This window comes from Mus musculus, chromosome X, assembly GCF_000001635.26.
Source record: "Mus musculus strain C57BL/6J chromosome X, GRCm38.p6 C57BL/6J".
Lineage (NCBI taxonomy): Eukaryota > Metazoa > Chordata > Mammalia > Rodentia > Muridae > Mus > Mus musculus.
This window is the reverse complement of record NC_000086.7, coordinates 74,140,709-74,168,209: the sequence shown is the minus strand read 5'-3', so window position 1 is coordinate 74,168,209 and position 27,501 is coordinate 74,140,709. Positions and strand designations below refer to the sequence as shown.

The following is a 27,501-nucleotide window of genomic DNA, read 5'->3' as shown; positions in this document are numbered from 1 at the left end:
GTTAGGATTTGGAATGTGGGCAGCAAGTTTTACCTCATATGAGGCCCTGGGTCCAATCCCTAGCATGGAAAAGGATGGGAAAGAAATTAGAGGTGGGGGAGACAATAGAAGAGAAGGCAAAGGAAAAGCAAAAGAGAGAGGAGAAAAGGAAGAAAATGGAAAAAAAGAGTCCCTATCATAGAAAATGACTTTAGTATAAAATTCTAGGTTGGAAATCATTTATCCTTCAAGCTTCAAGTGCATTACTTCATCCCCCTCTAGTTGTGCTGAAAAGTCTGAAGACATTCTGAATTCCAATTCTTTGAATTTGACTTAATTTATTTTTCTCCAACAGTATATCTCTTCTGGTATTGAGGATACTATTCTTGATTTTATTGATGCTATTAAGAAGTCAGATTGCGGAGGATCCAGCAATACCTCTCCTGGGCATATATCCAGAAGATGCCCCAACAGGTAAGAAGGACACATGCTCCACTATGTTCATAGCAGCCTTATTTATAATAGCCAGAAGCTGGAAAGAACCTAGATGCCCCTCAACAGAGGAATGGATACAGAAAATGTGGTACATCTACACAATGGAGTACTACTCAGCTATTAAAAAGAATGAATTTATGAAATTCCTAGCCAAATGGATGGACCTGGAGGGCATCATCCTGAGTGAGGTAACACATTCACAAAGAAACTCACACAATATGTATTCACTGATAAGTGGATATTAGCCCCAAACCTAGAATACCCAAGATATAAGATATAATTTGCTAAACACATGAAACTCAAGGAGAATGAAGACTGAAGTGTGGACACTATGCCCCTCCTTAGATTTGGGAACAAAACACCCATGGAAGGAGTTACAGAGACGGAGTTTGGAGCTGAGATGAAAGGATGGACCATGTAGAGACTGCCATAGCCAGGGATCCACCCCATAATCAGCATCCAAACGCTGACACCATTGCATACACTAGCAAGATTTTATTGAAAGGACGCAGATGTAGCTGTCTCTTGTGAGACTATGCCAGGGCCCAGCAAACACAGAAGTGGATGCTCACAGTCAGCTAATGGATGGATCATAGGGCTCCCAATGGAGGAGCTAGAGAAAGTAGCCAAGGAGCTAAAGGGATCTGCAACCCTATAGGTGGAACAACATTATGAGCTAACCAGTACCCCGGAGCTCTTGACTCTAGCTGCATATATATCAAAAGATGGCCTAGTCGGCCATCACTGGAAAGAGAGGCCCATTGGACTTGCAAACTTTATATGCCCCAGTACAGGGGAATACCAGGGCCAAAAAGGGGGAGTGGGTGGGCAGGGGAGTGGGGGTGGGTGGATATGGGGGACTTTTGGTATAGCATTGGAAATGTAAATGAGTTAAATACCTAATAAAAAATGGGAAAAAAAAAAAAGAAGTCAGATTGCTGTCTAAAAGTCATGGTTTTAAAGGTAATATATTTCGCACCTCTGGTTGTAATACCTTGTCTCTTGAGACAGATCTATTTCTGAGTTTGTTTGTTTTTTTCTACCTGAAATTTATTAAACTTCTTAATGTGTGGATTTGTGACTTTTGTTAGTTCTAAAGATAAGTTCTTTTCAAATATTCATTCTGGCTTCTCACACTGGTACAGTGAAAAGATTTTTGATAGAGCTCCTCATCCTGTCTTCTGTCTTTACTATTTAAAGTTTCTATTTCTGTACACTTCTGTGCTAGATTCCAGATACCTTTTTTTTCCAGATCTGTTTTACTATTTATCAGTTTTCTCTAGTCATATAAAATCTATTAAATCCATCTATTGAACATTTAAAACATTTTTTAAAATTGCAGAATCTGGCATATGTGCACAAAGTTGCAGAAAGCATAAACATTTATCTTAAGAAAAGGAGAAGGGGAGGGTCTCTGTGATGGGGGACTGGGAAGGGGGGGGCAGTGTTTGAAATGTAATAAATAAATAAATAAAAATTTAAAAGAAACTTTTATCAGATACCATTTCTTTCTCTTTTTTAAAAAATAATTTTATTTTTTTACTTATTCCCTTTACATCCTGCTCACTACCTCCCTCCCGGTCACCCCCTCCCACAATCGTTCCCCCTCCCCCTCTGGGTAGGTGTGTGTGGGTTGCTGGGTATCCCCATCACTTCAAGTCTCTGCAAGGTTAGGTGCTTCCTCTCCCACTGAGGCAAGACAAGGCAGCCCAGCTAGTAGAACATATCCCACAGACAGGCAACAGCTTTTGGGATAGGCCCATTCCAGTTGTTCAAGACCCACATGAAAACCAAGCTACACATCTGCTACATATGTGTGGGGAGGCCTAGGTCCAGCCATGTATGTTCTTTGGTGGTTCAGACTCTGAGAGCTCCAAGGGTCCAGGTTAGTTGACGCTGTTGGAAGTCAATTTTATTCGATATTAGAATGGCTACTCCAGCTTGTTTCTTCAGACCATTTGCTTGGAAAATTGTTTTCCAGCCTTTAACTCTGAGGTAGTGTTTGTCTTTTTCCCTGAGATGTGTTTCCTGTAAGCAGCAGAATGTTGGGTCCTGTTTGTGTAGCCAGTCTGTTAGTCTATGTCTTTTTATTGGGGAGTTGAGTCCATTGATATTAAGAGATATTAAGGAAAAGTAATTGTTGCTTCCTATTATTTTTATTGTTAGAGTTGGCATTCTGTCCTTGTGGCTGTCTTCTTTTAGGTTTGTTGAAGGATAACTTTCTTGCTTTTTTAGGGCGTAGTTTCCGTCCTTGTATTGTTATTTTTTCTGTTATTATCCTTTGAAGGGCTGGATTTGTGGAAAGATATTGTGTGAATTTGGTTTTGTTTTGGAATACTTTGATTTCTCGATCTATGGTAATTGAGAGTTTTGCTGGGTATAGTAGCCTGGGCTGGCATTTGTGTTCTCTTAGGGTCTGCATAACATCTGTCCAGGATCTTTTGGCTTTCCTAGTCTCTGGTGAAAAGTCTGGTTCTAATAGGCCTGCCTTTATATGTTACTTGACCTTTTTCCCGTACTGCTTTTAATATTATATCTTTATTTAGTGCATTTGTTGTTCTGATTATTATGTGTCTGGAGGAGTTTCTTTTCTGGTCCAGTCTATTTGGAGTTCTGTAGGCTTCTTGTATGATCATGGGTATCTCTTTCTTTAGGTTTGGGAAGTTTTATTCTTATAATTTTGTTGAAGATATTTGCTGGCCTTTTAAGTTGAAAATCTTCATTCTCATCTACTCCTATTATCCGTAGGTTTGGTCTTCTCATTATGTCCTGAATTTCCTGGATGAGTTAGGATCTTTTTGCATTTTGCATTTTCTTTGATTGTTGTGCCGATGTTCTCTATGGAATCTTCTGCACCTGAGATTCTCTCTTCCATCTCTTGTATTTTGTTGCTGATGCTCGCATCTATGGTTCCTGATTTCTTTCCTAAGATGTCTATCTCCAGATTTGTCTTCCTTTGAGTTTTCTTTATTGTTTCTACTTCCATTTTTAGATCTTGGATAGTTTTGTTCAATTCCATCACCTGTTTGGTTGTGTTTTCTGTAGTTCTTTAAGGGATTTTTGTGTTTGCTCTTTAAGGATTTCTACCTGTTTAGCAGTGTTTTCCTGTAATTCCTTGAGAGATTTTTGTGCTTCCTCTTTAAGGGCTTCTACCTGTTTAGCAGTGTTCTCCTTTATTTCTTTACATGAGTTATTAATGCCCTTCTTAAAATCCTCTACCATCATCATGAAATATGATTTTTAAATCCAAATCTTGCTTTTCGAGTATGTTGGGGGTATCCAGGACTTGCTGTGGTGGGAGTACTGGGTTCCAATGATGCCAAGTGGTCTTCGTTTTTGTTAGTAAGATTCTTATGTTTGCCTTTCGCCATCTGGTAATCTCTGGTGTTAGATGTTTTAGCTATCTCTGGCTGGAGCTTGTTCCTCCCGTGATTCTATTAGTCTCTGTCAGCAGTCCTGGGAGTCCAACTCTCTCCTGAGTCTCAGTGGTCAGAGTACTCTCTGCAGGCAAGCTCTCCTCTGGCAGGGAAGGTGCACAGAGGGCTGGAGCTCTACCTGTACCCATGTGTTCGAGGCTCTTTCCCACTTTCTCTTCTATCAGATTCAGTGTATCTGTTTTTATGTGGAGGTCCTTGATCCACTTGGACTTGAGCTTTGTACAAGGAGATAAAAAATGCAGATCCCATTTCTTACTTGTTCTTGGACTAGAGAGATGGCTCAGCCATTAAAGGCCAGGTTCACAGCCAAAAATATTAATTGATGTTCTTTTTTTTAATTAGGTATTTTCCTCATTTACATTTCCAATGCTATCCCAAAAGTCCCCCATACCCTCCCCCCCCCCACTCCCCTACCCACCCAATCCCACCTTTTGGCCCTGGCGTTCCCCTGTTCTGGGGCATATAAAGTTTGTAAGTCCAATGGGCCTCTCTTTCCAGAGATGGCCGACTAGGCCATCTTTTGATACATATGCAGCTAGAGTCAAGAGCTCCCGGGTACTGGTTAGTTCATAATGTTGTTCCACCTATAGGGTTGCAGATCCCTTTAGCTCCTTGGGTATTTTCTCTAGCTCCTCCATTGGGGGTCCCTGTGATCCATCCACTAGCTGACTGTGAGCATCCACTTATATATTTGCTAGGCCCCGGCGTAGTCTCACTAGAGACAGCTATATCAGGGTCCTATCAGCACAATCTTGCTAGTGTATGCAATGGTGTCAGCGTTTGGAGGCTGATTATGAATTGATGTTCTTAATGCCTGTAAAAAGTAATAATGGTAAGGTAAACATGTAAGTAACTCTCTTCCAGACCAAGAATTGTTGTCTCCACCTCCCTTATAGTCATAACCCTTTCTTCCACCTTCAGGGAAATCCTCCTCTTGATGCTCATGTGTAACTTTAATTTTTTTCAAACCTTATTTTTAATGATGGTTCTTAAACTCTTTAACCTCCCTTTTAACCCACCATCTACCAGAGGTAGTGGAAAAGAAAGGATATGGGGGAAGTGGACCTGTTTAGAAAGTTTCTTTGGAGCAACTCCCATTTGTGTTGTCTAGAAATCAGCAATTCTGTTTACAGGTCAGCAGCAGCTGCTGCTTGATCCATTCACAAACACTTCACAGATACCAGGTCCAACTTGATAGAGTCAGGACAGAAGATGTAAATCAGCAGCAGTGGCACAACCTAGCAGAGACAACCAGGACTCTGCCTAGGCACAAGTCAGCAGGATGTACCCAGAGGGATGCGAAGAGAAGTTCTTAGCTGTGATTCTCTCAGCAAAGTGACAATCAGCGAAGATGAGACCAAACAGCTTTGCACAGCTAACTCTATAAGCAAGCCTAGCTCAGGCTTCATCACTGTCCATTTATCCCTATTATACCCGCCAAACATCATGTGTCCTCCATAGGTCTTGCCTCACCATGTGTCTTGCCTCAGCATGTGTATTTGTCTTAGCTGACATTACTCTACCAATCAGCCTGAGTCCTCAGTAATGGCAAGAAATTGTAGCATGCCACCAGAAGTTTTTTGGTGCATTTCTGTGGAATTCCAACAAATGGAGCTCAGCTATGCAATATAAGGTGGATCAATATATGTGCATTATTACAAAGAATCCTTCATTATGTGTCCTTTTATGTGCTTGCGTTAGCAGAACATCCTTTCTCCTGTGACTGCTTCCGCTAAAAGTTCCTTCATGAGTCTGCCTTAGCCATTCATCTGTGTCAACTTCAGGAAAACATGCCTTCATATGTTTGCCCCAACAAAACACCATCCAACACAACTGACTTTCCAAAGAACCCTTAAGTTTCCACTTACTTATGATACTCATGACTAAGCTTTGTTTTTATAGTTTGTCACCTATGTAGACATCCCTATGCAAGATTACTTAGTTTTACATGCTCTTAAAATTTATCCAAACAGAACAAGATACCATGTGAAGTCTTTTGTTTGGTTTCTTCTGTTCACCCATATGCTTGTAAGATTCCTTTATAAACCTCAATGTTGTGGTTTATTTCTTTTGTTGTATAGTAGTGCATTGCCCTCATCTGACTCCCTGCCTACCTTGTCTCATTAATGCTCAGTAAATGATGTGTGGGACAAATGATTTAATGAATGAATAAATCTGTTAGCATAGAAATTTCTCTACCTTCCTCTCCTCCTATCTTCCAGAAATAGCAATACAGAAGCTGCACTGATTATTGGGAATAAGTTTACGGCTACTTTATAAGAACAGCCCCTAATAAATGAGAGACATAATTGGTAATTCTTGGAATAGATACTAGGAAAAGAGATTCAAGGGCAGATGAGGCTGATGTAGACATCAGTTTATACCCATCTGAGATTTGTAGTAGGATAATTGCAAGGAGTAGGTGTTGAAAAGTGGGGAATTGGGGCCCAGAAAATGAACCCCACCTCCCCACAGTCTGCATTGGGCTCATTGTGAATATACAAATCATATACTCATTACTGTCTATGCACACATGTATTTTTCTGAAGTGACTCCATACATGTTCATATCTTCTAATTGAAGCTCACATGGCACCTGTTGTATGTTTTCTTGTTTCTCAATGCAGGTGGAAAGTACCAAGAGCTCAAGTGCAACCCTCCCCACCAACCTGCCCTCTTACAGGTCTCTGTCTTCCTTCTGTGAGGATTGCCCTAGTAGTCACACTAGCTTCTCAGATGGTGAGCTTGCCCGCAATGTGAGGGAAGGTGTCAAGCATCGAATCTTCTACCTCTCAGAGCAGTTGAGAGTGGAGAAGGCCAGTAGGGATGAAAATACCATGAGCTACCTCAAACTGGTATCCAAAGCTGACCGGCACCAGGCCCCACACATCCGGAAGGCCTTTGAGAGGGTGAACCAGCGCACCTCTGCCACTATTGCTCACATTGAACGAAAACTCTATCAGTGTCATCAGCAGCTGAAGGAGCTGGAAGAGGGCTGCAGTCCCACAAGCTCAGTGCTGAAAGTGGGCAGTGGCTTGGACAGCCATAAGCAGCCAAGTGGGAAAGTTTCATATTCCAAATTGTCCAAGCCAGGTGGGGAAGATAGCCTGCCCATCAACGTTGCTAGGTCCTCTACTCTAGAGAGTCACTTATCAGAAATGCAACAGAGGAAATTCTCAGACAAAAAGTATGTGGCCCAGCAACAAAAGCTGCTTTTGCAGAAGATGAAGGAAGAACTGACAGAAGCCAAGAAGGTCCATGCTAGCTTTCAGGTATCCCATCAAAGCCTCAAAGAAAGTCATATGATTGATGTGCAGAGGATACTGGAGTCACTCCAGGAAAAGAAAACCAAGTAAGGAAAGCTCCCTTTTACATTTTGGTTCCCAAGCTAAGAAGCAGTCAAGAGATAATTTGAGATTCACCTATGAAGGGTTAGGAAGGAACCAGGGACAGAGTCAGGGTGAGGGCAGATGAAAAGAACAGATCTGTGCTCTTCTTTGGTGACTGTTACCTACAATGGAATGAGTGGTTCTTTTCTTGCTGCCTCATGCTTTGTCCCTTGCTGGCTAAATTAGGGTACCTGCTAGAGAGTCTACTTGGTGTAGTGGAGCAATAGAGGCAGCCAAGTGCCGTGAGAGCTTAGCAGACCATTAGTATTAGAAAGGCAATTGCTCCCTATGTCCCATTTCTTGGGAAAGTTTGTTGAGACTCAATCTGAACTAAAGTATGTTAAGCACTAGATGTATTAGATATTCAGTTCAAAAGTGACTACCTTTCTTGGATGTTTGTTTTCAGTATGCTATGGTTTGAATTTATTTATTTTTCTCTAAGGCAAAACAGAGATCCACTAACTTAAAAAGAAGCAAGCCAGGAATTTGCTATGTAGTGATTTCAAGGCCAGTTTTCGATACATAATAAAATCCTGTCTTAAAACAACAAACATCAAAATACAAAAATATAATCCCTCAATGGACTCATTGCAGTCCTGTTGAGTCCCTTCTCTGGTATCTCACAAGCCTTGTGTACCTTGCTCCGTCTCATGTCATTATCACCATAGGCAACCATTAATTAATACAAGTCTCCTCAACAGCTTAGCAAGAGAAGGAAGGACTTGAAGTCAAGTTATGGGTCCAAGCTGAGAGCCCGTGTTCTGTTCAAGATGGCTCTCTAGAAAGCTCTCTGTAGATAGCTCTCTGTAGTTGCTCTCTTGAGAGCTCTCTCTACTTGAGACAGCTCTCTTGCTAGAAAACAATTCTAAAAGCTCTCTGGATAGCTCACGGATTTTCCAGTCAAAGTCAAAAAAGCTACTATAAAAATTCTTGAATTTTCTAACCAAATCCAGAAATTTTAGAAAAATTCTAAAAGTAATTTTTGGGTTTTTGATCAAAATCAAAAAGCCAGAAAACATTCTAAAAGAACTATGTTCACTCTTTAGACAGCCTTCTCTGGATAGCTGCTAGAAAACATTCTAAAAGTGTTGTGCTAGTTCTCTAAGTAATTCTTTTTCTCCTTCCTTGGTATCTTTCTGACAAGCTGGCTCATAGTGCAGTTGCCTCTGTTTTTCTAAGTCTGAGAAGCCCCTCAAATAATTCGTACTGCATCCTTATATATTGCATAGTTGAGAAATTATATATTTTTGAACTTATGTTTTTAGAGTTCTTTCCCACAACCTTAAGAGCTGTTCTGAAGGTCTCAGCATTTACCATTTTGCTGAGACATTAGCCACATCCTCACCTCTTGGACTTACGTTGTTTCTGATTATCATGGAGTCAGTAACCTTGGTAGAGAGAACATTCCTTGAAGGAGGAATGAAATTATGTACATTATCATACAAACAAGTCTTATGCCTACTGCAACCATCAACACTTGTGGAGGTCCATGCCCTGCTGGCTCTATTCCAGGGGTGGGAACCATGTCATTCCATTCTTTACATGGCTGAGCAAGACTTGGAAGTCTTATTCAGAAAGTCCTTGACTATGTCTATTATCTTAAAGCATTTTCTACCCTCTCCTTTTATAATTTCAGCATTTCAGGTCTTACATTATGGTTTTTGATCCAGTTGAGATTGATTTGTTTTTAATTGGGTGAGAGATAGGAACTAAGTTCCATTATTCTAGTGTTAACAGTACTGTTTGTTGAAGGGGCTCTTTTTCTTTAACACACACACACACACACACACACACACATCTACATCCCCCCCTTTCCCTACTCCCTTTTGCTCTGGCCCCACTTGCTCAGACCACCCTCACTCCGGGCCCTGCTGGCTTGGGCTCATAAGTTTATTTGTTTCTCATTATGGATGGTTGTGAACCACTATGTGGTTGCTGGGATTTGAACTCGTGACTTCTGGAAGAGCAGTCAGTGCTCTTAACTGCTGAGCCATCTCATCAGCCCATATTTACATTTCTTGTAAAAAAAATCAGATGTCTATAACTGTTGGGGTCTTGGAATCATCACACAAACCACTCAGACACCAATCTTAGTCAAACAGAGATGGTTTATTGACCACACACCCCAAGGCTGATCAATCCATATAGTCCATACTGGGGAGCTGAACTGCAACCCCCAGCTAGAATCCTATAGATGTTTTAAGCTTGAAATCCACAAACACCTGCCTGTGCCAAGTTATTCCACCAATGAGGATTTAGAGATAGAGGATTTCCTTAGGAACATGTATTTGTTGTACATTTATCATGTTCTCATTGGTTGGGATATTCAACTATGGTGGGGGACTACATGGCTCAGTGACTGAAGGTGCTTGCCACAAAGTCTGGTGGCCTGACATTCTGAGTTTGATCCCATGGGTGGAGAAATACTGACAAGTCATTCTGATCTCCACATGCACTAGAGTGTTCATGCCCACACATACACATGTAAAAACAATTCCCAAATGCCAATGATTCATTTTAATCTGTTCTGTGTATTTATTTCTAAAAAATAAGATAACAAGGTTGCCTTTATTAAAAATTTCTGCAAACTAGGACATCCAAAGGTTTATTTCAATTACCTTCTAAACCAAACTATCCCATATTCTATTTACATTCTTCCTTAACCCCAGACTTGAGGCTTCTAAAGCTCACAGAATACTTTAGACCCATTCTTTTTATGGGTCAAAAGTCATTCGTGTGCATTCAAACTTCACACATTCTATATAATTTAAAGGTTAACAAGTTTAGAGGAGATACTTCAGCACCAGGAAAACTTTAATCTTAAACAAACAAACAAACAAGCAAAAAACCAAAACTTTGGGTTGTGAGCCTAGCCTTTAATGGCTGAGCCATCTCTCCAGGGCTCAGTGAGAGGGGATGCACCTGGTCCTGTGGAAGCTTGATGCCCCAGAAAAGGGGGGATTCTAGAGGGGTGAGGTGGGACTGGGTGGGCAGGTAGGAGAGCACCCTCTTAGAGGTGAAGGGAAGGGGAGATATGATGGTGTGCTCGTGGAGGGGGAACTGTGAAGGGGTAGGTATTGTGGTAAATATCTCCAACCCAAATATGCCCCGGCAATGAACACAAAACTCAATTAATATGAATCCATGCTGTGCGCCTAGATTGGGCAGATCTACTGCTACACTACCATCTTCTCCATCTATGAGACCCCTTAGAACTTACCCTTTCTCCAGGCTATGTGCTTCTGCTCCACTTTTCTTCTTCCTCCTCCTCTGTGTCCTCTCCCTCTTCCATTTTCTCCTTCTTCTCTCTCCCCATTTTCCGACCTACCTCCCCTTTATCTGCCCAATCATCAGCTCTCCTGGTATTTTACAAATTAAGTTGGGCAGCAGGTTTACATTCCTTGTTCACAGCCACTCACAGGAGAATGGAATTAACATCAAATATAATTAGCCCCAGGACTATCCCCAACTTGGGGGGGGACAACATTTGAAATGTAAATAAATAAAATAATTAATAAAAAATAAAAAAGAAAGAAAAATAGCTTTCAGATCTGCTGCATTGCATTATTAGCAGTAAGGGCAGCGTACAACTTCAATTGACTATCCTATTTTTTTTTCCTATTTTAGCTCACTCTTCTCTTTATACTAATTTCCACTAAGACTTCTTAATTTTTTTCTCAATCCAAATAACTCTTTTCATCCTTACTACAGGATCTCTCTGCATCAACAATAACATGTGGACCCTTCTGGGAAAGGCACTCTGAACTTCCCCTAAGCTTTTTTTCACTTCTGTTCTTTACTGATCTGTTCTCAATCCAATGATGGCAACAATGTACTAACTACTTGGCACTGGGGTTGGTGGTCAGCTTTTTCAAGACCTGGCTGTGGGGAGGACTCTTCACGAGGAGTTTCTGGATCCACAACTGGGTCAAATATCTCTGATGGGTCCTCCATGGCAATTGGGCAGAAGCCTCAGCTAGCAGAGGAGAAGTGAGGCACTATTTTCTTTAGTTCTTTATAATCCACACTCATTCTTTATGAAATGTTTGGCTTCCTTATCTTGGAATGCTTCCAAGGTGTTGATGTACAAGTTACTTTTTCTCTTGTGGTGATATTAAAAAAAAAGTCCTAACAAACTCAAGGGAGAAAGAGCTTATTTTGGCTCACAGTTTGAGGGTAAAGTTCCCCATTTTAGGAAACTCATGGCAGAATGAGCTTAAGGTTACCTATAGTCAGGAAGCAAAGAATGATGAATGCTCATACTTAGTTCTCTTTCTCCTTTTAAAAGTTTTTTTATTATTAAATTTATTTATTCCTATAAGTATGTGGGCACATGTGGAGGTCACAGAAAAACTTTCAGGAGTCAGTTCTCTCCTTCCACCATGTGGAATTGAACTCAGGCGGTCAGACTTGGTAGCAATTCCCTTTACCAGCAGAGCCATTGTATACCGTTTTTACTTCTAAAGGATATCTTTGCTAGACTTAGAATTCTGGGTTAGAATTTATTTTTTAAAAATGCTATGCATATGGAAAACCATCCATTTTGGCTTCTCTTATTTGTGTTGAAAATGCTGTATTAATCCTAACAAATGAGAATAAAGACCATCGACCCAAATTTTTGGTCGAATTAAACAAGCTTTATTTTCTGTTAGACAGGCCTATCTCCCTGTAGTGAGGTCTGGGAGAATAGCATTGAATATAGGAGAAAGTGGGGTTTATATAGCACAAAAAACTGCAAGGCTAGGAGGTTTCTAAGGGTTTTTGGTTACATAGGAACTAACTTTTCAGGACATCTGAAAATTATTTGACAGAACATCTTATCAGGGTGGAGTCAGGGTATGGTTAGAGTATAGTGTGTGAAACATGTCAAATTCCAGAAAGTGGGTCAAGACATGGCCAAACTTAAGTTTTGCAGAAAACAGGAATGACTTTATTTTGACTTTGTAATAAGATGTCTTCTAGTCTTAAGATGGAGTCATGCTGGTCCATTAGCTGCTGCTGTTTTGATGGTGGTGTTTTGAATATTATCACTTTTATTTTCCTCTGTTTTTTTTTTTTTGGAGTTTATAGGGTTTTGTTTTGAGACAGTTTTTCTTTGTGTAGCTCTGGCTAACCTTGAACTTGCTCTGTTTTGGTGTTCATTGGTTTTGCTGTGATGATGCTGTGTGTAATTTTACTCATTTTCAACTATGCTTTTTAAATGTTGTTCTTTCTCTGAAACCTCTTTTTATTCTTGTTCTTTTGCTGGTTTCTCCTACTGTATAAGACCTTTACATGTGGGAATTCCTCAATCAGCCAAGTCCTGCAGCTCATTCTGCCTCAAGTTGTTGGTTGTAGATTTCACAAAGAAAGCACAGTAGGCACCAGCTGGTGACTGGAACATCTAAGACTGTCATGGGGGAGGAGAGAGAATGGAGGATGTTGGATTGATGAATCTGATGCCAGTTGACATGGAACTCCTTCTGGGGTAAGTAGAGGTAGCAGAGTCTGGTACAAAGGTCAAGGATCCCATTAGACACTTTAGACTCTCAGGTCCAGTGGCCTTTACCTTTACTCTATTCCAGTCAGTTAGTTATCCCATAGTCATAGCAGAAACTTTGCCAGTCCTCCATGACATTATGTATCCCTGGCATCTTCAAGCTCTGACTTCTCTTGTTACTATCCTTGTCCAAACTCCTAGAGTTTCTCATTCCTCTGTTATATGTTCTTTAGTCTTCATTAACCCACTGGGATCTTTACCTTGCCACTTCATAGTTATGATAATTTAGTAAGAGTTTCATAATTTAATATTATTCATTATTATTATCAACCTTTAAAGTACAAATTGATTCAATGGCTTGTCCAAGCAAGTGTTAGAACTATTCTTAGGGTGAAATGATCTCAAAACCAGTCCTGAACCATTTTCTCCAAACCTACCCATTTATTTTTTATATATTTTTTTCTTATTTCTTAGAAATTTTCATAGCCGGGTGTGGTGGCACACTCCTTTAATCCCAGCACTCGGGAGGCAGAGGCAGGCGGATTTCTGAGTTCAAGGCCAGCCTGGTATACAAAGTGAGTTCCAGGATAGCCAGGGCTATACAGAGAAACCCTGTCTTGAAAAAAAAGAAAGAAAGAAAGAAAGAAAGAAAGAAAGAAAGAAAGAAAGAAAGAAAGAAAGAAAGAAAGAAAGAGAAAGAAAAAAAGAGAAAAGAAAATTTCATGTACCATCATTATACCCATTCTTTATTATTGTCCAATAGCTTCCTGGATGCACTCATTCTCCAAATCATCTTCTTCAACTTCTTTTTCTTCCTCCTCCTCCTTCTCCTTTTACTCCTCTTCCACCTCTTCTTCTTCTTCTTTTTCTTTTTAGAAGATTATCTTGAAGCACCCATCTTAGTCCTCAGGCTCTTACAATCTTTCTGCCACCTCTTCTATCATGTTCCCTGAACCTTAAGTGTAGGGGTTGTATTGCAAATGTATTGTTTGGGGACAGGCACCCACAGTCAGTGATCTCTGCATTTTGACCAATTGTGATTTTCTCCAATGATCCAAATCTACTTAAAAAAGAAGCTTCATTAGTGAGAGATGAGAGCTAGATTTTATTTTCTATTTTATGTGTTTTGCCTGCATGAGTTTTTGTGCATCATGTGAGTGCAGTCTTCAGAGAGGGGTCAGATCCCCTGGGTTTAGTGTCACAGACAGTTGTGAGCTACCATGTGGGTTCTGGGAATTGAATTTAAGTCCTCTAGAAGAGCAGTAAGAATAGAATCTCTCTGACCATGGGTTAACAACAGCAGTATCTGCTTTCCAAGCCTGTTAGGCTCCTTAGAGATTTGTTTACTTGTTCTGAGATAGCCCTCATTTGTAGCCCAGGCTGTCTTCTAATTTACTATCTGGAGTATTGGAATCAGAGGTGTGTGACAGACACCACATGGGATTTTTAGGTGGGATGATAGGCATACAGTGTCTTTCATATAACTCATCCCACATAGCTTATTGGATTCTATCAGTCCCCAGATCTGATGACTTCTTTCCATCCATCCTCATGACTCTCTGGCTACTCGCTCCACCCCAGTTTTCAGTTTTCCAGCCTCCACTCTGCTCTTTCCCTATAATCACCTGCCTCAAGCTCCTGATCTGTGTTCTTACTCTATCAGCACTATCTTCATTGCCTGTTTCACTATCCAATTATATCTGATGCTTGTTATCATTATACCTTCTTCAAATACTTTCTAATTTGGACTCTAGGTGTGTCAACTATCATAGGAATCCTCCTGTCTTACATGCCCCCCTTTTTTATTTTAATCCCCATGGCTTTACTTTGTACCTTGGCTTGGGGTGACATAGTAACTACCATGTCTGTTCTACATCCCCCTCTGTATCTAGCTCTCAGTCTTGGACTTCAGTTCCAAAATGAAAGGCATTGGATTCTAATTGAAGATGCTAATAGTCACTTCTCAAAATTGGGCAAGACTTGTACCTTTGAAAGAAATTATTTATGTTAGACAGGGTAAAGCTTGTTTTGCTTTGCTTTGTTTTGTTTGTGATTGATACTAGAGATTGAATCCAGGTCCTATCATGTGTGACTCTCCCCCCTGACCTTGGTGGCAACCCTGACTTTCTATGTGCTTCATGGAGGAGTCACCAATTCTATCTTCCCACCAAAGCATACAATTTTAGTGCGGTCTTAGTATATTCAGAGTTAATCTATTATCCAATTTTGCATCCAGTTGTATGGACTAGTCAGATGTTTGCCTCGTATGTGTGAGGCTCCAGGTTTCAAACTCAGTAACACACATAAGCTTGCATGCATTCACACAGAGATTCAGGGGCACTCTCTTGGTACCTCTTACTCCAGCCTCTTTGTCTGACGTCACTACCCTCATTGAGGTGTTAATCTTTTCCATGTGTGTTATAATACTTTCTTATTTATGTTTGTAAATATAAGAGGTAGTATATTTTGCTTATATTTTTTAATATATGGGTTGAGATTTAATTTGCATGTCATGAAACAATAAGCCCTACTAGCAGTCATTCCTTGTCACTCCTGGTTCCCAGTTCCTGGCACCCACTCATATGACTTGTTTGTGGATTGCATACAAATGGAACTTTACACAATGAGGTCTTTATAATAAATATTCATTTATGGAGTAGATACTGCATCTTCAACACTGCTCCTGGGAGCATTTGGGGGGATAGCTTAAAATTTAATTTCTATACTTTCTAGTCTATTGCACACTTGGTAAAATAGTAGAGAATAATTGTTAATAAGATCTATTAGTGAAAGTAGTGTAAGTATTCCCAGGCAGAGATAGAAGATCCAGCCCCCTTTGACAGAATCCTAGGTGTGTGTGTGTGTGTGTGTGTGTGTGTGTGTGTGTGTGTGTGTATGTTTGTGTAGGGATGTTGTTAGTAAATCTAGCTTCGGGTTACTCACTGCCAGCATGAGCTCTGAGTAAAGGTACAGAGGGAGTGTTACTTTCTCTCTTGCATCCTAGACAATCACTGATGGAAAAACAGGTGAATGATCACTTGCAGAGATACCTGGATGAGATTTGCCACCTCAAACAGCATCTGGCATGCACTGAAGAGAAAATGGCCTATTTGTCCTATGAAAGAGCCAAGGAAATATGGGTGAGGGCACTGGGGAGAAAGGACTAGTGAGAAGGATATGGGGATGAATAGATGTATTTGGATATGCCCAAGCCAAGACAAGAGAAGATATAGAGCTGTGTCTGGCCTGACAGTACAATAGTAACCTGGTTTAGAGCCAGCAGTGTCCACCCTGCATGCCTGTGTGAACTCCACTCCTTACCATGCAGCCAAGGTGCTTTGGAGACTTTGGACAGTGGTTCTAATCTTGTAGGGTCAATTACTGACTCATACCCTGGAATCTGTGTCCTATAAATCAGGAGTGAGGCCTGACAAACCCAAGGAATGCTGGGGTGTTTGCATTGCTAGTAGAGAGAAAGCCTTTGGGAATCTCTTCTTGGGGTCTAGCTTTTTGCCCCTCAGTCTTTTCCATACTCATAGCTCCTACTCCTGTTCCTGGTTAGACCTTTTTCACCTAGGTTTTCAGTCTCAGCAGTAGATAGTTCTCACCAGGACCCATCAGCCCAGCATTCCACAGCAATAGTCTGTCTCTGCTGGGCATACCCAAGAGGTTCTTCCCATCTTTTCTAAAAAATTCAACTCATCAGGTATGATGGCACATGCCTTTAATTTCAGGACTTGGGAGGCAGAGGCAGGCAGATCTCTGAGTTTGAGAACAGCCTGGTCTATCTAACAAGTTTTGGCTCACCTGGAACTATACAGTGAGATCTTGTCTCAAATAAATAAATCAACAAGGAAGGAAAAAACAGAAAAAACATCTTAACAGTACTTCTTGAACACCGCTAAACAAATAAATTACTAGATTAGATAAGCACATTTCTGTCTGGCTTCTGGTGAGTATATGTGTGTATGTTCCCTGCAGGATGTAATGGAGATTTTCAAGAGCAGAATAACCAAGCTAGAAACTCTACAGCAAGCTACCCAACTGGAGATGATGGCCAGCCTCAGAACCCGTCCCAAGGACTTTTTGTTCAGATTCATAAGCCTGCTTCTCACTCTGACCACTATCCTCTTGGTCGTGGTCTCTACATTGTGTTCTTGCCCCTTGCCCTTGCTCAGCTCACGCCTGCGCATCTTCATTGTATTTATGATCATTGGGCTTGGGACTTTGGCCTGGCAGAAGCGCCATGTCATCTCTATTATTGACTGGCAGGCCTGGGTCCCCTTTAAGTGGAGACAAGACTTAAAGGATGCTAAGCCTCCATCAGATGGACACTGAGGGGCAAGAAGTGCCATTCACCCGAATTTCTTCCTTTCAGTTGTTGAGGGCATCCAGTAAGACCTCTTTAGTAAGCTACTTTGTTGCTCTCATTTTCTTAATTCTGTAACTGCAAGCCCAGTGAGATACATTGCAGATGCCAACTTGCCTTCTCCTTCCAGTTTTCCATGCTCTTTTCATAATATCTACAGACACAGGGACTGGATTAAAAGTGGAAAAAAAAACCCCACATATGTTCTGGTGTCTTTGCCTACACTGTATTCCCTCCAGGTCTGGTTCCAGAACACCCAGCAGCTTAGATAACCTCACATTACAGACATCTCTGGGACTTGGTTGGTTTGAGCAAGGAGAAATTATGTTTATTTTACAAGGATAGATGAGAAGGGAGGTAAAACATGGCCAAAGCTTTGATGGATGGGACAGGTTGGAGGCAGACTTTATGCAGGTGACACTGAAGAGACAGATGAGACTTCTGTCTTGGAGGTGCTGGAAAGTTCAGAGCTATCATCAACCTTCTTTCCAAAGAGATGTAAGATGCAGTTTCGAAACTAGAAGGACAAAAAACATATTCAGCAAATGAGAAAGGGCTAGTGCACTGTGCTAAAGATGAAGCTTGGGATGTTTGTGAATGTACACCTTCCCTTCACCCATTAAGAATATTATGAGTGGGATGGGGAAAACTCAGCTCATTCTTTACACATATTGAATGAAGGAGGTCTAAATCATCCAATTCAGCAGTTAATGGTGATTGTAGTTGAATTGTGACCTCTCCTAAAATGTATGGCAAACTCTAATTACTGGAACCTGTAACTGACTGTTTTGGAATGGGGATCTTTGCACATGTATGTTACAATGAGGTCATACTAGATTAGCATTATTACTAGTCCAGTGACCAGTGTTCTCATGAGAAAAAGATTTAGATCTACTTTGAATAATAATCATTCACTAAAGAGATTTAAAAAGGTACTTCCACAGGGAGTGTTAAATAGTCCAACTTTATGCCAGTATTTTGTGTAACAACCATTAGAAATAAATCACAAGGAATTTCTTCAATCTATTATTTATCGACATTTTGTTGCCTGATTCTGACAAAGATATTTTAAAGAGTACTTTTAAGGTTACACAAAGAATTCTGCCATACTGGAGGCTATAGATTGCTCCAGAAGAAATACAAAGAGGAGATTCACTTAGTTATTTGGGTTATAAAATCAGTCAACAAAAAAATCGACCACAAAAGGTACAGATCAGTGGGGACCAATTACAAACAGCACACCTGAGAGCCCTGGAGCAAAAAGAAGCAAACTAACCTAAGAGGAGTAGAAGGCAGGAAATAATAAGTCAAACTCAGGGTAGAAATTAACCAAATAGAAACAAAGAGAACAATACAAAGAAGCAGCAAAACCAAAAGCTGGTTCTTTGAAAGAATCAACAAGATAGATAAACTCCTAGCCAAACTAACTAAAGGGCCACGAGGCAGTATCCAAATTAATAGAGTCAGAAATGAAAAGGGAGACATAACAGAATCAGGAAATTCAAAAAAATCATCAGATCCTACTATAAAAGCCTATACTCAACAAAACTGGAAAATCTAGATGAAATGGATAGTTTTCTAGACAGATGCCACATACCAAAGTTAAATCAAGAGCAGGTAAATTATCTAAACAGGCCCATATCACACAAGTAAATAGAAGAAGTTATTAAAAACCTCCCAACCAAAAAAATCCCAGGGCCAGATAAATTTAGTGCAGAATTCTACCAGACCTTCAAAGAAGACCTGATACCAATTTACCTCAATCTATTTCTTTATTGAATGACTTGAAGTTATTTTCATACAGGTTTTTCACTTGTTTGGTTAGTACCCCAAGATATTTTATATTATTTGTGGCTATTGTGAAGGGATTTGTTTCCCTAATTTCTTTCTCAGCCTGTTTATCCTTTGTATAAAGGAAGGCTACTGATTTATTTGAGTTAATTTTATATCTGGCCACTTTGCTGAAGTTGTTTATCAGCTGGAGAAGTTCTCTGGTAGAATTTTTGGAGTCCCTTATGTATACTATCATATCATCTGAAAATAGTGGTACTTTTATTTCTTCTTTGACAATTTGTATCCCCTTGATCTCTTTTTGTTGTTTTATTGTTCGAGCTAGCACTTCGAGTACTATATTGAATAGATACAGGGAGAGTGGGCATCCTTGTCTTGTCCCTGATTTCAGTGGGATTGCTTCAAGTATATCTCCATTTGGGGTAGGGAAAAGGACTGAAGCCCTGAGGGCCAGCAGAAAGAATGGAAACAGGCAACCTCAGGAGGTAGGAGATTGAGGGGACCCTCCAGAATGCACTAGAGCCCTGGGAGGTGAGAGACTCTCAGGACTCAAAGGGGGGACCTTAGATGGAATGCCTGACAGTAGGGAGCAGGAACTTACAGAGCCCACCTCCAGCAGGAAGACAGGACATCAAGTGAGGGATGGGGTTGCCCTCCCACAGTCACAACTCTGACCCATAATTGTTCCTGTCTGAAAGATTTACAGGGACAGAAATGGAGAGGAACCTTAGGAAAAGAAGGTCCAGTGACAAGCCCAGAGTGAGATCCAGCTCAAGGGGAGGTCCCAAGGCCTGACACTACTACTGAGGCTATGGAGTGCTCACAAAAAGGAACCTAGCATGACCACGCTCTGGAAGACCCAACAAGCAACTGAGTGTCAGATGCAGATATTTCCACCCAACCAATGGACAGAAGCAGCTGACTGACCCCTGTGGTTGAATTAGGGAAGGCTGAAAGAAGCTGAGGAGAAGGGCGATCCTGTAGAAGGACCAGCAGTCTCAATTAATCTAGACCCCCAAGATCTCTCAAACCCTAGACCATCAAATAGACAGTATATACCAGCTGATATGAGGCCACCAACACACATACAGCAGAGAATTGCCAGGTCTGTATTCATTCAGAGATGATGCACCTAACCCTCAAGAAACTGGAGGCTCCAGGGAGTTTAGAGGTCAGGTGGGGTGGAGGGTGGGGGCATCCACATGGAGACAGGGGAGTGGGGAGGAGGTATGGGAAGTGGAAGAGTTGGAGGGGGGATGGGGGGAATGAAATATGGAGTGTAAAAATAATTAATTAATTAATTTTTAAAAAGAAAGTAAAAAAAAAAAAAGAAGACTCAGTAGATATTAAAGCATACTTTAAAACTTCAGTAATTGAAATGTGTGGCACTGGTACAAGAGTGAGCCGAAAACAAATGGAACAGAATGAAAAGTTCAGAAAAGGACCTAAAAACACATATGACTTCTGTATATATAACATAGTGATTTTTATAAATCTAGAAAAAAACATGCTGTTTCCATATCTTGTGCTATATAATTGGATGAATATTAAGCAATAAAAAAATCTTCAAAAAAAACACAAACAAACAAACAAAAAAAACTAACCATTTTTCCCTTGGGTCCCAAACAGGAATTCTTTACTTCAATTAAGCAAGAAACAATCATAAGAGGATCATCTTCCTAATCTCTTAAGTTGAAGTGGATGGTTTTCATTATTTTATGAATTATAGATATGCTGTCATTTTAAAGGATAACTTACAAATAATTACAGTTTGGAACAGGGAGGAAACTAAAAGAAATCTTAGACTCAGGGATTTCTATCTTTCTTTTCCTCTTCTCTATCCTGTCTTTTTTAGGTAAAGGGCAGGAGGTTGAATAGGAAAAAGGGGAAATATAGTAATATTATAACAAATTAGACAAATATGGATGGATTATTAAATTTACTGTTAAGGCATTTTATAGCCATAATCTTACATTGGTAGAAATCTCTATATTTTGATGCAGAGTTGAAGTTATATCTCCTTACATTGGTATATAATTTGCATATTGATACAGTTTAAGGTTTTCATTGGTATAAATCTTTGTATAATGATATGAAATTTAAAATTAATTTTGTTACTCTTCAAAAGGCATTGTGCCTTTGCAACTCATTTAAGAATACAAGGCTTAGACCCAGTTCTTTTAATAGTTGCTATTACAAATTGTCTAGAATAATTAAGTAATGCAAGTTAAGAGTCAGATAGTCACTCATGGTCATATTAGAGTCGAACTTAGTTAATTACAATATGTTTTCAAGGTTATTCAAATAGTAAATAGCTAAAAATAATCAATGTTTAGTTCAAATAGCTCAAAAGCATCAGGGATCCATAGAATATGGCATTTAATATTGTTTCATTATTAAAAGATCTTTTGACTATGAGGCATGCCTACTCCTGACAGTACCCCTATTCCACTTCAAGAAAGGTGATGAGCATCAATACCTCCATGTGGAGTTGCTTCAATTGTGGCAAGCTAGCCACTGGGCATGAAATGACCTAATTTTATCTACAAACAGAATGCTGTCCAAAAAGAACACAAGGACACAGGGTAGTTGACTGCTAAGCTCTGCCAAGACAGGGTAAGCTAGTTCTTTATAAATTCCTGCTTCACTGGAGGTTTGTCAGATGTTCTGGGCCAGAAAACTAAAGATAGATGCTCCAATATTATAAGGAATATTGAGGACTAACCAGGTAGTCAGTTGTCTCTGCCAATTGTTTAAATGTGGAAGTTACATTCCTACATACTCAAATATATATTCCTTCTTAAATCTTTTTTATTCTATTCTATTTTATTTTATTTTATTAGATATTTTCTTTATTTACATTTCAAATGCTATCCCGAAAGTCCTCTATACCCTCCCCCCTGCCCTGCTCCCCTACCCACCCACTCCCACTTCTTGGCCCTGGCGTTTCCCTGTACTGGGGCATATAAAGTTTGCAAGTCCAATGGGCCTCTCTTCCCAATGATGGCCGACTAGGCCACCTTCTGCTACATATGCAGCTAGAGACACAAGCTCTGAGGGTATAGAACAACAATATGAACTAATCCTTTTTAAATCTTTGACAGGGTTGAAGATTAGTTATAGTCTCACAGTTGAACTTAAGTTGTTTAGCATTAAAGAAGGTGTTCTAGATGTAAAAGGATAGTTTTCGGTTAGTAATACAAGTTAAAAATCAAACATGATTGAGGTACAGGATTGTAAACTCATTAAGTTAGGGTAGATGATAAAATACTTTATCTAAATTGCCAGATATAATGGACTGGATGTTATAAGTGCATACCATACCTTATAATTTTCATAATTTTTATAATTGTATTCAATTTGTATCTGAGAGAAAATGGCCTTTTATTGGACTAAAGGGGGAATTATTAATGTTTGGTCTTTTGCTATCTATTGTAATGCTAAGTGCAGGCCCCCAGTACCTGGTTTTCACAGAGATGAGAGTCCAAATGTACACCTTGGCCCCAAATTATTTCTCATTGGTAAATAAAGATGCCAACAGCCAACAGCTGACACAGGTGGGGTTTAGGTTTCCCAGACTTGGGGTTCAGAGAGCAACCACAAGGACAAAGAAAGTGCAGGAGGAGGAAGGAGAGGCCTCCATGGGTTAGGAGTCAAGAAAACATGGCCCTGAGGTCTGGTCAATTGGAATTAAGGACAGCCCAGATGAAACATAGTAAGTAGTAGGATAGTTGATTATAATATCAAAAAGAGCTAGGTATCTGTCCAGCTTTTGTACTGTCTAAAGCTTATTGTAAATATAAAGGTTGTGTGTATTTTTTTATTCAGGAACTAAATGATCAAAGGCAGGGTAGAAACCCTGGGTTGGAATTAAATAATTTCTACAATACTAAACATACAGAAAAAGGGCTATAATATTGGAGCAGCATGCCTATGAGTTGTAGAACAAGAGAAGTTAGGAGAGAGACATTAAGATTCCCACAGTTCCAGAGGCCAGATGATACCTAAACCTCAGATTTCTAGCCTATGGAACTGTGAGAAACTTAATGTATTTCTCCTAGCTTCCTTTGTTCTACAACTATTTTCTTGGTTCTAGGTCTATTTTCTTGTTTGCTTGCTTGCTGTAGAGGTAGGAACTTAGCCTAGGACTCTGTGCATATTAGGCAAGTTCTCTTACACAGAGCTATACAATTCTGTTGTTTTAAGCCATGAAATTTGTGGAATTTGTTGTGATAGCCTCGGGATATTTAGGCAGTGACAAAAAAAACCCAAACAAACCAATGCCATCTAAGAAACCTAACTACAAAGCTTTGAGAACCCTAAAAGTGTCCCCAAACTTCAGCTCTATTTCACTCCCTGTAACATTAAAATCCTCAAAATGAGAATACTTAAGTGTTCACACTGAGAACATCAGAGATGGGTTGAATAACAACATGAATTTGGCTGAAAAGCTGGCTGATATACCTAGTTTTCACTTTATGTCTAACTCTAACTCTATTCTGGAGGTATGTAGCAGTGAACAAGAAAGGAATCCCCTGCTCCAGTTTTCTTGTAATTTAGCAGAATGAGTGAAAGCAAAATTTGTGCACCTGCTCAGAAGAATGTGTTTCAATTCCTACTCTTGTTTCTTGTCTTTCACAAGGATTTCTTTCTAGGACTGCTTTCAGTTTTTTGGAAGAGGAGATCTGGGGTAGAGTACTTGCCTGGCATGCACCAGGGCCTGTGTTCCATCCCAAGTACCAGAGGAAGAAAGATGAGAGGGGAAAGAAGCATCAATTGGAAGGATTCACTGAATCTGATGAAATGAGAGGCTCCATTGAACACTTGTGATTACTAATAACTCATATAGTAAATGCTCCTTAATGAAGTGCATATGATGTATTCAAGAAAGACAGAGGCAAATGGCACTTAGAAGGTGATGAGCCTCATAAGGTCCACTTATAACCTACCAGGGGGTTCTAAGAGCCATGAGCAACTTGTGTCAAAGACCAATATGGTAGCTAAAAATGGTTGCCATCAGATAAGCCCATGTCTCATAACATGCTCACTCTAAACTAATTCATGAGCTCATAAAATCCCTTGGACTCTTAGCTAGTGTAACCAAGAAAAGCTAAACTTTTAAGGAGGCAAAAATCCAAAGTCAAGGTTTGAAATGAAAAAACAAAACAAAACAAAACAAAAAAAAACTAGAGTTGAATTCGTAAACACAAGAGGAACAGAATTAGCTAGGATCATTGTGTGTTCACTGAATTCTTGATGCATCTGAATTCTAGCAGCACCTTTAGAAGATTCTTGTCCATAGTTGTGGGATCATGAGAATGGAAGGGCCTGCAGTGCACAACACTTTCTTAAGCACCAGACTCAGGTGGAGATAGCGCAAAGATACCAGAAGTCATTGTTGAGCTGAGGTCTGGCCAGGGCGGGTCACATGTAGAGCCTTTCCACACTTATTTACATGGAGGATCATGATTAACCCCCACTCCCAGGTTCTCCATAAAACTTTCTTATTGATGATTTGATTCCAGCTAAGAACCTTCATTGAGTTCTGGGTCATTATGAGTTTGCTCTGATCAGGCTCTTGCTTACCTGCCGGTTCATAAAGACATAGATAATGGGGTTGTAGATAGTGGCACTTTTGGCAAAGTAGGATGGTAGGGAGGCCACAAGAGGGTGGAAGGCATAGCCAGGGTGGGCAGTAGCAAAGCATGCAAAGAAAGTATAGGGTCCCCAGCAGAGGCAGTATGCGAAGACCATCACCACCACCATGCGTGTCACCTCCTTCTCGGCCTTCTGAGTGGACTCAGATTCTTTCTGTTGCTTTGCCACCTAGAGAAGACAAGGGCGGTGAATGGATTACTCAGATAGGCCTCTATATATGGAGGGACTATTGTTAATGCTCAGGTGCCAAGTTAGGATACTAGCAAGAGGAAATTCTAGGGATCTATGGAGAGCAGGAAATACTGCACCTAGTATCCCAATCCTGCCTCCCACCCTAAGTCAGAGAATGACCTGATTTGGGGGCCAGAGTGGTCCTGGAGCTAGCTTTATGTAGGCCTTGTGGGAACAAGTGGCTGGCCTGGCCAAGGACAACCCTCAGACCAGACCTTTGAAGCTGTTGTTTATAGTTTCACAGAAGCTTGTGAAGGAGAACTAAGGAGACTGAATTTAGTCTGTATCTGATCCCTTCCAAGAAGCTCTAGTCTTGTGCTCAGGTTTGAGTCTGGAGTCCTGAATGGAGTCCTAGAAGTAAAGTTTGCTTTAACTAAACCAGGCCTAGTAATTGCCAGGTGCCCGGTGGCAATGCAAGATCCATATATACACTTCCCCCAGGTTTTCTAGAGGCTAGAGGCCAACCACTATCTGCCATGGAAGGCTTACTGATAACAGACAGCTGTAAAAGGAATCAGGAAAGCTATAATAAAGGAAGAGCTGGAATAGCAGTGATGGGCTCTGCTAGCCAAGAGCTAATACTGCTGAAGCTGGAGGGAAACACTGTGGGAACTAGATAAATTGATTCTGATATTGGACCACCAACACAGGAACCAATTTGCAGCCTTCATTACACGACATGAAGGTGAATGGTGCCTCTGGTGGAGCTCATAGTCTTCTCCAGAAAGAGGTTGTAAATACCTGCTCATGCAGGAGTGAGCGCAAAGCACCTTCATATAGGTAAAGCACCACCTTAAGAGACTTTCTCGAAAAAACAAAACAAAACAAAAAAAAAAAAAGTGCCAGGCGTGGTGGCACACGCCTTTAATCCCAGCACTTGGGAGGCAGAGGCAGGTGAATTTCTGAGTTCGAGGCCAGCCTGGTCTACAGAGTGAGTTCCAGGACAGCCAAGGCTACACAGAGAAACCCTGTCTCAAAAAACAAAACAGAGAGAGAGAGAGAGAGAGAGAGAGAGAGAGAGAGAGAGAATGAGACTTTCTGCCAGCTGTGCTACACAATGCTGGGGCACTGAACAAATGGCACACAAAGTAAATGGTAGGGGAGTTGTTTAACAAAGAGACAATTTCTGCTGGGGAGGGAAACCATTAGAGGAGCACACAGCACTCAGCATACAGTACCCAGCTTACACATTCTCTTACTCTCATCTCCCCAGTGTAACCTGACCTAGATAGGGACATTGGTGAGATAGGGACTCCTGACTGAATAGGCTTCCTAAGATGGAGCACCAGACACAAGACAGTGTCAAGCAGGTCTAGAGGCAAATGGCATTCTGGAGTTCTTGATCTTCCCCAAGAGCCTCATTGTGGTGGTTTGAATGAGAATGGCCCCCATAGGCTCATGTATTTGAAATCTGGTCTCTAGTTCATGAAACTGTTTTGGAAGATTAGGTGGTGTGGCCTTCTTGGAGGAGGTGCATTATGAGGGGTGAGCTTTGATGTTTTAAAAGCCCATGCTAGGGTCAGTCTATCTCTCTCTGCCTTCAACTTACAGATCAGGCTTAAGCTCTCAGCTACTTCTCCAAGTGCCATGCCTGACTGACTGCTGCCTTGCTCCCCACTACATTTATCATGGACTCACCCTCTGAAATTGTAAGCATCCCCTAATCAAACACTTTTTAAAAAAAGTTGCTTTGGTCATGGTGTCTTTTTACAGCAATAGAATAGTAACTAAGACCTGAGGAGGGGATGCAGGTGTTCTGTAGATTATGCTCCATGGGAGGGCTGTACTGGGCCAGGGAGAAGGCAGAATAAGGGAGAGAGAGGGCAGAGAGTCTCTTTCTGAGTCCTCTAGGAATGGGCAGTCACTTTCCATCTCATTAGAGTGAGAACAAGGAAGTCAGGTTTTGAGACTACAATAATTTCATTTATATGTATATCAGTCCTGTTGTGTCTGGATGACAGTTTCATTGGAGCTATTCATTACCTTTACATCTCACAATATTTCTAACTCCCTTTCTGCATTAAGAGCTGTAACAGCACAGAGACCTGTAAAGTTCAAACCACACAAAACTTCAGCATAGAAAGAAGTTCCATCCCTAACTAAGAAGCTATTTGCAACTGATACATGCTGAAAAGGGGGAAGTCAGTTTTCTGTAACAGAACATCACTAGGTATATCTGCCACACTCCAGGGTAAGCCCCAGGCCCAGGAGTAGCTGTCTAACACAAAATGAACTCCACAATTGGTTTGTTATTTGTTTGATTGGGTTTTTGTTTGTTTGTTTGTTTTGCTTTGTGAACTTTTTGTTTGGGTAATTTTTGTCTTAATGGATTTTGCTTGTTAATTTATTTTGACCTTTGTTTTGTGTTTTTCCCCCCTAAGGGAGAGAGAGGGCAGAGAGTGTGAGAGAATATGAAGTTGGGTGGGGAGGATCTGAGAGGAGTTGGGAGAGGGGAAAGAATATGATAAAAAATATTGTACATACTTTTTAAGTAATAAAAATCCCTAAAATTTATCCCCCAAAGGAACTCCTTGCATCTCCATAGTCTATGTAGATATCAGGCTGGCCTTGAATTTGCTATATAGCAGAGGATAACCTTGAACTTTTTTGATCCTCCTGCCTTCACTGCCTAAGAGCCACCCCTCACAGTTTATTTGGTGCTTAGGATGGAACC

General features: G+C 40.6%; 2 protein-coding genes across 3 annotated transcripts in view; one reads left to right on the top strand and one right to left on the bottom strand.

The window, feature by feature from the left end:
• Window positions 1-371: 371 nt before the first annotated feature.
• On the top strand, window positions 372-17,301 carry Tex28 (testis expressed 28). 2 transcript variants are annotated; one of them, NM_001126488.2, is made up of 5 exons: window positions 372-390; window positions 1,405-1,437; window positions 6,538-7,262; window positions 15,783-15,918; window positions 16,760-17,266. In NM_001126488.2, exons 2-5 carry the CDS (start codon window positions 1,426-1,428, stop codon window positions 17,114-17,116), a joined length of 1,230 nt encoding a protein of 409 aa, NP_001119960.1. In that variant the 5' UTR covers window positions 372-390; window positions 1,405-1,425; the 3' UTR covers window positions 17,117-17,266. The 2 variants fall into 2 exon arrangements, with proteins under 2 accessions (NP_001119960.1, XP_017174027.1); XM_017318538.1 differs by lacking the exons at window positions 372-390; window positions 1,405-1,437 and having other exon boundaries at window positions 6,532-7,262; window positions 16,760-17,301.
• Window positions 17,302-17,453: 152 nt separating this feature from the next.
• Window positions 17,454-27,501, bottom strand: part of Opn1mw (opsin 1 (cone pigments), medium-wave-sensitive (color blindness, deutan)) — a 23,291-nt gene continuing 13,243 nt past the window's right edge. Inside the window, exons 5-6 of the mRNA NM_008106.2 lie at window positions 24,525-24,764; window positions 17,454-17,664 (exon numbers count right to left, since the gene is read on the bottom strand). Coding sequence (NP_032132.1) covers window positions 17,554-17,664; window positions 24,525-24,764 — 351 coding nt within the window. The 3' untranslated portion in view covers window positions 17,454-17,553. The remainder of the gene's footprint in view (window positions 17,665-24,524; window positions 24,765-27,501) is intronic.